Source organism: Sorex fumeus, unplaced genomic scaffold, assembly GCF_029834395.1.
Source record: "Sorex fumeus unplaced genomic scaffold, SorFum_2.1 ptg000207l, whole genome shotgun sequence".
NCBI lineage: Eukaryota > Metazoa > Chordata > Mammalia > Eulipotyphla > Soricidae > Sorex > Sorex fumeus.
Genome location: NW_026606264.1, coordinates 652,411 through 663,778, shown reverse-complemented (window position 1 = coordinate 663,778; position 11,368 = coordinate 652,411). Strand labels below are relative to the sequence as shown.

Below are 11,368 nucleotides of genomic sequence, written 5' to 3'. Positions count from 1 at the left end.
GTCCTCCAAAGGGCACCTGAGGAGCCCGCAGGGTCCGCCCACCTGTAGGGAGGCTCCCCGCAAAAGTTCTCCTGGCCCTCTGAAGCCTCAGACGGCTCAGCGCCGCCCCTGGCCTCTAGCCCCTACCTATGGGCCACTGGTCACAGCCCTAGATCGCTCCTAGCCCCGCCCTGGGGCTCTTTGGCTCCGCCCCGTTCTCCCAGCCCCGCCCACGGACGCCTGGCCACGCCCATAGATCTTTCATAGCCCCGCCCCCGGTCTCCTAGCCCCGCCCATAGGTCTTTGTAGCCTTGTCCCTGGTCTGGTGGCGCGGGCCAGCAGCTGCAGAGCCTGACCACTGCTCCCTCAAGCCCTCCCGGGTGTGGCGGGGGACCACGCACAGGAGGAAGGGGGGTGAGGCCGCAGGGGCGGGGTGGGAGCTCGGCCGGACGGGAGAGGGCGGCCCCGCAGTCAGGGCTCCTGGTGGGCCCGGAAGGGCTGTGTCCACTTGCAGACGTCCAGGAAGACGGTGGAGGCGCCGTGGTAGAGCCAGAGGCGGGGCAGGGCGCCGTGGCGCACCCAGACGCCGCGCCCGCGGTCATAGGCCTCCATCTCCACGCGGTAGTCGCCCTCCAGGCCCTGCCAGCGGCCCCCGGTCACGTAGAGCCGGTCACCCAGGGGCACCAGCGCCCCGTTCTCGTGCAGGCTGTGCAGAGGCGGCACCTGCGGGCCACGGGCGGTGTCCGGGATACGGCGGGAGGGACAGGCGGGCCGCCCGACACCCCCCAGGACATGCGCCCCCTCTCCAGCCTGCGCCTCCCACGGGGCTTCCTGTCCCCGTCCCGCGCTCCCAGACCCCCGGCGCTCTCCGAGTCGGGGTGGGGGCAGGCTGGGCGCGCCTGGGCTGACCCCACCCTGCACCTGCTCTGTGGTCAGCCGAGCACTGACGCCAGCGGGCAGCTGGGCGGCCACTCTCGGGGCTGGGCCGCGTTTGGAAGAAACGGGGAAAGGCCAGGGCTGTGGCCGGCCCGCCCCCGGCCCCTCCCGGCCCGCACGGGGGCTGAGGCCCACCTTCTGCCACAGGTTGGCCTCGGGGTCGTACACGTAGACCTTCTTGCTGTTGTCCCCGAGCAGGTAGAGGTCCCCCTGCAGCGCCGCGCAGCGCGGAGACGACACGTACTTGGGGAGGAAGGGCGACGCGATCACGTTCCAGCAGTCTGCGGGGACACGGGGGCGGGGGCGCCCCACTGACCGCAGGGCCGGAGCCCCGGGGAGGCCCCGCGCCAGGCAGCAGCCAGGACCTGGGGCTCTGAGCCCCCCTGCTCCTGGGCACTCCCTGAGCCCGCACCTCCAGGCTGGGCCAAGGCCGCTCAAACCCAGGGCCCCGCCCCACCCAGGGCCCGGCCTCCACCCCTGATGGGCTCCACTCACTCCCGTGGGTCTGTGAGCACCTGGGTCCGGGGGCGGAGCTGCTGCGTGCAGGGGAGACTGGCACGTGGGGGTGAGCGTGACCCCGCCCATGGCTCTGCCCCCGGCATATCGGGTGAGCGGGTGAGCGAGGCACCCAGCCATGTCGGATGAGCGTGGCCCCGCCCCCATCACGTGAGTTGCGTGTGGTCTCGCTCCCAGCACGTGGAGAGCAATGGCTCCGCCCCCGGCCTGTCGGTTGAGCGTGGCCCAGAGGCCCTGTAAGCACCTGGGGTTGCGTGCAGGCCCCGCCCCCAGCACTTGGGGATGAGGAGACCCCAGTCTCGTCTGGCTCCGCCCCTGGCACGCGGGTTGCTGGTGGCCCCGCCCCACCACGTGAGTTGCGTGTGGTCCCGCCCCCGGCACGTGGTGGTGGGCGTGTCCCCGCCCCCAGCAGGTGCCGGGTGAGGGTGAGGGTGGCCCCGCCCCGACCCTCGGCTCCGCCCCCGGCACGTGGTGGTGGGCGTGGCCCCGCCCCAGGGCGTGCCGGGTGAGGTGGCCCCGCCCCGGCCCTCGGCTCCGCCCCCGGCACGTGGTGGTGGGCGTGGCCCCGCCCCAGGGCGTGCCGGGTGAGGTGGCCCCGCCCCGGCCCTCGGCTCCGCCCCCGGCACGTGGTGGTGGGGCTGGCCCCGCCCCAGGGCGTGCCGGGTGAGGTGGCCCCGCCCCGGCCCTCGCCCGCCCTCCCGCGAGGCGCACCGGTGGCCGGGTGGTAGCTCTGCAGGGCGAGCGCGTTGTACTTGCAGGCGCTGGAGCCCACCAGGTAGAGGCGGCCGCGGCAGCCGGCGGCGGCGAAGTTGCTGACGTACTTGAGCGCGGGGCTGACGGGCGTCCAGGCGTCCGTGTAGGGGTCGTAGCGCTCCACCTCCACCACGTCCAGGGTGGTGCCTGCGGCGGGGTGGGGGAGCGCGGTGGAGCCCGGTCCGGGGCCTGAGGAGGGCCCAGAGGGGGTGGGGGCGCCCACGGGGGAAGCGCTGTCCGCGGGGAGCGGGGGGGGGGGGGGGAGTCAGGCGGGACGCGTCGGGGCCGGGGCCCTGGCTCACCGCCCACGGCGTAGATCTCCCCGTTGAGCGCCGCGCTCGTGTGGTTGGTGCGGGCCTTGAGCATGGGCGCCGCGGGCCGCCACGCGCCCTCCTGCAGCGGGAAGCGCCAGGCCTCGGCGCTCGACCACGTGTCGGTGCGGCTGCCGCGGGACCCGCCTGCGGGGTCGGGCAGGGAGGGGCGCCGCCTGCTCAGGGCTCTTCCCGCCAGGCTGACGGGACCCCCGCCCCGACCTCAGGAGTTCATTCCCTCGCCCCGTCCCTCAGAGACGCCCCGTCCTTCAGGAATTCATCCCCCGTTCTTTCAGAGAGCCCCCCGCCTGCTCCCTCAGATACTCCCCACAGGCTCTTCCCTCAGGGACGCCCCCGCCCGTCCCTCAGAGTTCATCCCCTGCTGCCTCAGAGACGCCCCCCCCCCCCCTTCTTTCAGAGAGGCCCCCACTGCCCGTTCCTCAGAGCCCCACCCCCCCTTTCCTCAGGGAGTTCAGCCCCCCCTTGTTCCCTCAGAGACGGCCCCCTGCCCATCCCTTCAGAGTCCCACCGCCCTGTTCCCTCAGAGTCGCTCCACCGCCCCATCCCTTCAGAATCCCGACACCCCGTTCCCTCAGACACCCCCCACCATCCTTCCTAGAGGCCTTACGGTCCCATCCCCTCAGAGACGCCCCTCCGCCTCACTCTTCAGAGAGGCTCTGGGGTCCGGGCACACAGGCTGCACCCACAGGTAACCCAGGAGGTTTCATGTTTCCTTGGTGGAAGAGTCTGGAAGGTTCTGGAAGGGTCAGGAGTGGGGGTCGTGGGGGAGCCACCTGCCTACCTGTGACGTAGACCTGGTTGTTGAGCGCCGCCACGGAGAAGCCCCATTTGTGGTAGTCAGGGAAGTCGGGGAGCGCCATCCAGTTCTCTGGGGGGAGGGCAGGCGTGGGGGACGAGCTGGGACCACCCCTGCCCTCCCACTCCCAAGGCAGGGCCTTTACTGGCTGCAGAGCTGGAGTGACACCAGAACAACCCTGGGCACACTCTGCTGCTGACCCGCCGACCGTGACCGAGGCTGACAGGGCTGGATGGGGAGAGCTGACAGGGGTCTCGGGCGATTTTCTTATTTCTGAGGGTGCACCCGAGAGGCGTTCAGGATCCCGCCTCCGTGATTCTCGGTCGTCCCAGCTGCTGTCCCCGCGGGGCTCTGAGGTGACCCTGCTGCCTAGAGCCAGCGGCACCAGGGCCCTCAGGGCTGCACCCAGCCAGGCGTAGGGCACCTTGTGGTGGGGGCATCAAACCAGGCTGGGGCATGTGGGCAGGTGCCTACAGCTGTGCCAGCTTCTGCCCCCGCAGCAGACCCCACAGGGGTGCGTATACCAGGTTGGTTCATGTCCCAACCTCAGTTTCCCCCTCAGCAGAAGGGGTCAGCGCTACGTGGAATGATGAGTGCTGTCTTGTGGAGTGGCTACTGCTGGGCCAGAGTCCCTGACAAACTGGCCATCTTGAAGCTGTGGGGTAAACTGAGGCAAGGTGAGACGATGGTTCGAGAAGAATCCAAATGGGGCACCCACTCAGCGTGGACGTTGAGGTCCTATAAGGCAATCTGTTGGGGTGTGTGGAGTCTGTGGGGACCCAGACCTGAGGTGCCTCTGGGAAGGTTGCTTTTGGGAGTTTTCTGGCACGCTGGGCAGGACATGTCCCCCTGACTCATGCTTGTGTCACCAAGTGGGGACAGCTGCCAGAAGTCCCCTGCTGGTTGGAGTTAGTCAGCACAGTGCCTCCCCGACGTCAGCCCCTAAGCCCCCCCCCCCCCCCCCCCCCCCCCCCCCGTCAGCCCTGAGCCAGCCAGCCAGGCTGGCTTGTATGCATGGTGCTGAAGCCGCGGGGTGGACCCCAGTCAGCCCCGCTGCCACGGTCTCTGTCACTCTGCTTCCCCTTCCTGGGATTGCCAGGGACCTGAGTCACCTCTGGCAGTGTGTGGCCCCCACCTCCCCGCCCAGCAAGCGGATGGCTGCACACAGCTGCGGTGCGCACCTCTGGGATTGGCGCCGGCTCCCTCAGGCTCCATGCACCCCTTGCCACCCCCACACAGACGTGATCCCGTGGGGGGCACAGGGAGAGGGTGCCAAGAGGAAGTGGAGGCAGCCACGTGCCCTGGGCCCAGGGTCCCCCCATGAAGGACGGGCAGTGGCTCCTTCCTGGGGGTGAACAGGGGGCTGTGGCGGGGGGAGGTTGCCATTCTCAGCCCTAGAGCTTCACGGTTCTCCTCAGTTCTGGCCCCTGCTTGTCCCCACCCATGACTTGGGAGGGGGACTCACTGGCTTTGGGGTGATAGAAGGCGAAGTTGCCAAGGTGGGGGGCAGGCTCCTGGGTGCCCTCGTCGTCCTCTTCCAGTGCGCGGCCGCCCACCACCACCAGGACCTCCTCCAGCTTCTGCGGGAGCGCCAGCAGCTCCTGGGGTAGGGGTGGGGGTCAGAGGGCAGGACAGAGTGGGGCCCTGGGGCAGCCTCAAGACATTCCTCTTGGGTTTGTTTTGTTTTGGGGTCACAGCTAGTGATGTTCGGGGGGGATTACTCCTGCCTCTGAGCTCAAGGATCAATCCACATTGCTGGGGACCGTGTGGGGTGCCTGAGATTGAACCCAGGTCGGCTGGGTACAAACCGGGCATCTGCCCATGGTCTGACTGCCCAGCCCCCGGCTCCCTTTTGAACATGGCACTTCTGCCTATTAAATGTCTCCTGGCTCAGGTGTCTCTGGGCAGGTTTGCTGATATTTGGGGGCAGTGGCAGGTCTGAGTGAGGCCTTGTGCTGGGCATGTATGTGGGACACAAGTTTCAGTGTGCACATGTGTATGTGCATTGCACACACGTCTGTTTTGACGTGTGCTATGGGACACGTGTGTGCTGTGGGGTATGTGTTCTGTGGCGTGCGTGTATACACTGTGGTGTGTATGAGCTGTAATGTGTGTGCCGTGGTATGTGTGTTCTGTGCCGCATGTATGCTCTGTGGCATGTATGTGCTTTGTGGCACATATTGTTATGGCACATATGTATATGCTTTGTGGCATGTGTGCCCCAGGGCATGTATGTGCCGTGCTATGTGTGCTCTGTGGCGTATGTATGCTGTGGTGTGTGGACTCTAGGGCACTCATGCTGACAAACAGCCTGGGAGCGGGTAGCAAGTTTGTGGGTGCTGCTCCCCTCCCAGCAACCACGGTGTTTGGGGGGTCCAGACCCCAGAGTCTGGCTCCAGGCAACACATGCCCCCCCATGCCTGCCCCCAGGACCAGCAGAAACGACCCAAGTCAGGGCATAAGCCCTGGTCTGGGAGGCCCTGAGCCAGGGACCCGCCGTGCCTGGTGGCTCGGAGGTACAGGGCTGGACCCTGGCAGGGATCAGCAGGTATGTGGCTGCATGCACCACTGGAGCCCTCCCAGGCCTGAGCGTCTGCCCGCCAGCAGACGGACTGACTCATGGCCACACTCTGGCTGGTCAGCTCCTGGACCCCAAAACCCTCCTGGCTCACAGCTCCCCATCAACACTTGAGTGGCTTCGGGAGAGGTGGGTGGTAGCTGGCGGCCATGCCCTTCTCTGCCCTTTGTCCTTCTCTGCCCCATGCCCATCTTCCTGGTTTCTTTCCTCATCAGGGGAATAGCGCAGTTGCTGCCTCCTTCAGGGAGCCCTCCCTGACTGTCCACCCTTGGAGGCTGCCTCACCCAGTGCTGGTCTTTCTCGTGCTGCTTTATGTGAGGGTCCAGGTTGGTCCCCTGCTCCCCTGAGTCAGGGGATGGGAATGATTGAGTCTCCTCCCGGTGCACCCGGGGAGGACAGCCCAGCTTAGCATCCCAGTCCATACTCACCCCACTGTGGTCCTGCGACAGGGCAGCCTGGCAGGCCTCCGATGCTCGGATCAGCGGCTCTGTGGCCAGCAGCTGCTGCATGCAGGGTGTGGGCAGCGCATCCAGGGGCACCAGGCTCAGCAGCAGGGGCAGGTGCTGGGCCCGGGCCTGCGGGTCGTGGCGTGCCCAGCGCAGCAGGGCCTCCAGACGGCTCTGCTCTGGCTGTGCCTGGAGCAGGTCGCTGGTCAGACACGTGGACAGGCGGTCGGGGGTCAGCTGCAGGAACTCGTCCTCCTGGGCCACGGCCTCAAAGTTCTCCTGCAGGAAGGCCCGGGCCTTGGAGGCCACCCCCAGGAGGCCCTGCTGCTCCCCGAACTCCCAGATGCCCAGGCAGTTCGCGGCATCCAGCTGCTGCTGCAGGTACCGGCCACACACCTCCTGCACGGCCGGGAATTGCAGGCGTGCAGCCGTGCGGGTCAGCGCCTCCACGTTGGCCTGTGTCACCGTCAGCCGGCCCGTGTATGCGAAGTCCACCAGCTGCCCCACCACGGCCGCCTCCACGTCCCGCAGCTCCACGCGTGCCGAGAAACTCTCGGCGAAGTCGCCCGTGAACATGGCGTGGAAGTAGGGGCTGCTGAGTGCCAGGAGGCCGCGGTGGCAGGGCAGCTCCTGGCCATCCACCAGCAGGGTGACGTCGGCCAGCTTGGGCTGCGTGCGGAGCTGCAGCAGGCCATCCAGCATGTCCTGCGCGTGGGATGGGAGCTGGAAGTGGAGGTCTTCCGTGGTCCGCACCATGGTTCTGCGGGGCGCCTGGGGAGAGACGCTCTGTGTAGCGGGTGCTGAGGACCCTGTGCCCTGACCAGCTAGCAGAGGGGACAGGCCTGGCTGGAAGTGGGTGTGGGGCTCACCAGCGAGCCCAGCCCTGCCCCCACCAGCTGTTCTGGGCTCACCAGAGCAGACCCCAGGTCCCGGGGACCCCAGCCCCAAGGCTGCCCAGGAGAACTTCCTGCCCCAGAACCCACCCAATGACATCCGAGGCCGCTCAGAGCCTTGACCTTTGTGACTTTGGGGCACCACGGACTGATCTGTTCCCGCTTCCCTTCTCTGCAGACTGAGGCGGGCCAGGACCCGGCATCCCTGGTGGGCATGTAGCACCTTCTTTGGGGGGCACACATGTTTGTCCAGCCAAGGAGGTGGGCACATGCTCTGACCCAGCGTGCACGTGGCTGGGAACCCACCCAGGCAGTGATATCCCTGGGTGTGACTGTGCCTGTCTTAGGTGACCAGCTCCAGCCTTTCAGCCCAAGGAAGGAGGAATCAAAATTCTGAGCAGGGACCGCAGTGACACTGCAGCGGGAAGGCATTTGCCTTGCATGCGGCCAGCCCAGGTTCAGTCCCTGGCAGCCCACGTGGTTCCTTGAGCATCAATCAACAGGAATGATTCCTGAGTGCAGAGCCAGGAGTAAGCCCCGAGCACTTTGCCAATGTGGTCCCAAAATTTAAAAACATTGCAGAGAGGTCTTACAGAAGCAGTCCCACTAGGGGGCGCAAGCAGAGGCTGTGAAGGCCATGTTGCCGTGCCCCCTCCCCCATAGCACCCCCCACTGTGTTCGGGCCCCTTAAAGAGCCTGATGAACCTCACCAGGTCAACGTGGGGGCCGTGAGTTCCCCTCTGTCCTGCAGAGCAAGTGCCCAGGATCCCACGGAGGGGCTTCAGAACTGACCAGGCCAGGCCACCCCCCGCCCCACCAGAGTGGCCCCTACTGAGGAGGCTCCGGGCCAGGCTGAAGGCAGGCAGGAGGACAGGAAATGATGTAACGGCCACCACGCCTGCACATTCCTCTCATTCTGCCACCCCAGGCCAGCGGTGACAGCTGGCAGAGAGCCTGTGGGCATTGGTGCCGGACAGCCCTGTGTGCCCCCACAACCACTGACTCCTGTGTAGGCTGGGGCGTGGGGTGTCCGGCTGCAGGGCTGTGCGGAGCTGAGCCTGCGAGGGACATCTCCGTACTGACTGGACGCAGCTGCCCGCTGGGGTTGTGTGCAGACATGTGGCGCACATCCATGCCGCAGCAGGACAGTGGGGGTCCCTCAGGCCCCTCTCTGAGCGTCTGGCTTGGCTGGTGTGGGGGTCTCTTGCCAACATCCTATCCCTCCTCCACTGCCCCCTGCCCGGCCCCTCCTCCTCGGGCCCCTGCCCTACCTCTCGATCAGTCCTGGCCCCGTAGCTGACGATTCCGGCTGCGTTCCTGGCTATGAGGGACACCAGGCCTGCTGGACTGGCCAGGGGGCCACGTGGACAAGAGGTATTTTTAGCATCTGTCTGCGCCGGGGGTGGGGCTGCCTCCCGCCTGTCACTCTGAGGCCCACGCTGGCCACGTCACTATCGGGTAAGGGCCCGGGACCCGCTGCCAGGCCAGCGACAACAGGTGCATTCCTGGGCATGGTGTCACTTAATCTTGTTACTTCACCTGCAAGAGGGGCCCAGGGGGCTTCTCTGGAGCCTCGGGGCCAGTCCCCACTCCTGCTGCACCCCCCGTGGTCATGGGTAGGCTCTTGAGTACTTCTCTGCTGTGAAGAAATGCAGTGGTCTGGCCTGTAGGAAGCTCATGCCAGAGTGCCTGGCGCCGTGTCCCCCACGTCCCCGTGTACCCCATGGGTGGAGCTGGATCCTTGCTGTGGGTGACCCTCACTCTGCAGAACACAGGTATCTGAACTCCACAGAGAGGGTTGAAGTCCAGTGAGCACCACGCTAAAGGTGGGAACACCACGCCCAGGCATGCGTGAACCCCCACAGGAACATCAGCAAAGGGAGGTGGGGACCCCCGTGCCAACCAGGCTCGACTCCTGCAGCACGTGACCGTCCTCCAGAGCATCACAGGGTGCAGCCCCGGAGACCCCCGGGCAAAGCTCCTGAGAGCTGCTGGTACCCCAAGGCCACTGAGTAGCTTGAGCGGCCCAAGGAAAGATGAAATAGCAAAAGAACTGCGGGTGCTTTTGAAATCTGGGGTCCGTGGGGGCGGGAGAGTGGTGGAAAAGGGGAGTCAAAGGTGAGGGGCGCCAGGTGCCGCCAGGCGGGGGACGAGGATGCCGAGCCCTGGGGCTCCGTCTTCCCTAGGCTGCCTTGGCCTCGGACTTCCTGGTGGCTCCAAGTCTTGGGTGTCAAAGACATGAAGAAATGGGGGCACCTAAAAATACCCAGAGCCCTCGCGCCTGACTCCATGGCTCTGGCCTGGCGCCCTGGTGGGCCGGCGGGGGGCCCCAGGAGTGGGGAGAGGGGAAGCAAGGCCTGCAGGGAGCCCTGGGGTGGGTCCTGGTATTCCTCATGCCAATGTCCAGAGCATAGTTCCAGCCGTGGGCCTGCGGGTTCGAGGGGAGATGTCCAGTGGGGTCTTCCTCACTGGGGTTTGTTCCCAGGGACCCCAGAGGGAGGGCAGGGAGTTCTCAGAGCACAGGCAGCCCTCATTCCTGGCCAGGGCACGTGACCCCAAGGGGCCCTGAAAGCCGGGCCCAGCCCAGAGACCCCCCTGAGTGCCAAGGGCTTGTGCAGGAGCCCGTCAGCTCTCAGGATGGCAATGAGCCCCTAGTTGGGGGTCCATCCCTGATTCTTGCCCTGCCCTGGAAGCATCTGGGCACCCCCTGGGTCCAGCATCAGCCCCTGCCATGGGTGGTCTCGCTCCCCATGTCCTGGAGCCAGGGAAGGGCAAACTGTAAGGGTGAGGTCAGAGCTTAGTGAGCTGGCATGGGCCCAGGGGACGAGGCGGCTGCCAGTCTAGGAAACGCGACCCAGGCTGGGACCAGCTCAGCCACTGGGTGCTGCCTTGGACAAGGATCGCTCGCATCCCCGGGTGCCCTGTTCTGTGTCCTCGGGGTGTTGTGACTGCCATCGTGTTCCCCGCCCCCAGCTCACATGTCTGCTGTGCACGCGGTGGAGTGGATGTGATGTCACCAGGGCAGCGGGAGTGGCATCTCGGTACCTCTCCAGGGACATGCAGGGTGTGTCTTTAGGGACCATGACCCCAAGAGCATGTCACCATGTGCCAACAGGGAGAGTGACATCACCAAGTTAGGGAACGGCCCACCCTCTGTGTTGTTTTACTTCTGTGGTGCTGGGGATGGATCCCAGGGCCTCACAAACGTGCAGCGTGTGCTCTACTGCTGAACCCTCGCCCGGCCTCCCTGCTGTGCTTGGTGACCCCTGATTTTATTTGTTATTGCTCTGGCAGTGGTGCTCGGGACCAAATCCAGGCCTTCTGCCCACCAGGCCTGCATGTCTGGTTTGCAACTTCTTTTTGTCCCCACCACCTCCTGTTCTGCCTGATAGTTATCGGGAAGAGGGGGTGGGAGTACAAGGTTGGACCCCCTCCCCCAAGTTTCCCACACACACAGCCAGGACAGAGGTTGGGGGTTTTGGTTGTAGTTGTGGTTTTGGATTTTGGGCCACACCCAGGGGTGCTCGGAGGACTCTCCTGGCTCTGTGGGCAGGAATTACTCCTGGGGCCTGAAGGACCGTCGGGGATGCCAGGGATGGGCCCAGGTAGGCTGCGTGCAAGGCCGGCGCCTTCCCCGCTGGGCCATGGCTCCGGCCCCAGGACACGTTTCCCTGCACTTCCGGCTGGCATGTGAGAGAGCTCAGGCATCCTCGCTGCAGCCTGTCCTGCCGGGCAGAGCGAGCGGGGTGAGGGCACCCCTCCAGGCCCCACGTGCTTCCCTATCTCACCAGCTGCCTCAGTCCTGTCCGCTGAAGGTCTCTGGGGCCTCACGGGTGTCACTGGCTGCATGGAAACACCCCACGCGTTTGGGGTCTCATTTCCCCAGCTCACGGCACTTCCTCGGGGGGCTTCTGCCTTGGTGTCCTCACCTCACTGGCCCAGGGGTCTCCTCCCAGGGCAGAGGAGGATGGAGGCGCTGCCAGACTGGGTGGCAGAGAGCAAGGGTCCTTCCACACTGTGGGGCGTGAGGCTGGGGGTAGGTGGGGCTGGCTGAGCACCTGGGAGGAGGGGCACCCCTCAGCCACCTCTGCTCGTGGCTGCACGGACCTGGCGCTTCCCCCCACATTTGCAATGCTGAG

The 11,368-nt window shown here is 66.1% G+C and overlaps 1 protein-coding gene across 1 annotated transcript; it reads right to left on the bottom strand.

Moving 5' to 3' along the window:
• Positions 1 to 443: 443 nt before the first annotated feature.
• KLHL30 (kelch like family member 30) lies at positions 444 to 7,098 on the bottom strand. Its single transcript, XM_056108376.1, has 7 exons — positions 6,319 to 7,098; positions 4,778 to 4,913; positions 3,298 to 3,384; positions 2,487 to 2,642; positions 2,143 to 2,331; positions 1,051 to 1,196; positions 444 to 702 (listed from the first exon to the last, which is right to left on the bottom strand). Exons 1-7 carry the CDS (start codon positions 7,090 to 7,092, stop codon positions 451 to 453), a joined length of 1,740 nt encoding a protein of 579 aa, XP_055964351.1. The 5' UTR covers positions 7,093 to 7,098; the 3' UTR covers positions 444 to 450.
• Positions 7,099 to 11,368: the final 4,270 nt, after the last annotated feature.

What these genes read in the sequence shown, in the direction of transcription:
- KLHL30 (XM_056108376.1), bottom strand. Translation starts at nt 7,092, where the DNA reads ATGGTGCGGACCACGGAAGACCTCCACTTCCAGCTCCCATCCCACGCG. An exon ending in CTTCTATCACCCCAAAGCCA is followed by an intron (nt 3,385 to 4,777) that starts GTGAGTCCCCCT and finishes CCCTCCCCCCAG; the next exon opens with AGAACTGGATGGCGCTCCCC. An exon ending in AGGCCAACCTGTGGCAGAAG is followed by an intron (nt 703 to 1,050) that starts GTGGGCCTCAGC and finishes CGTGGCCCGCAG; the next exon opens with GTGCCGCCTCTGCACAGCCT.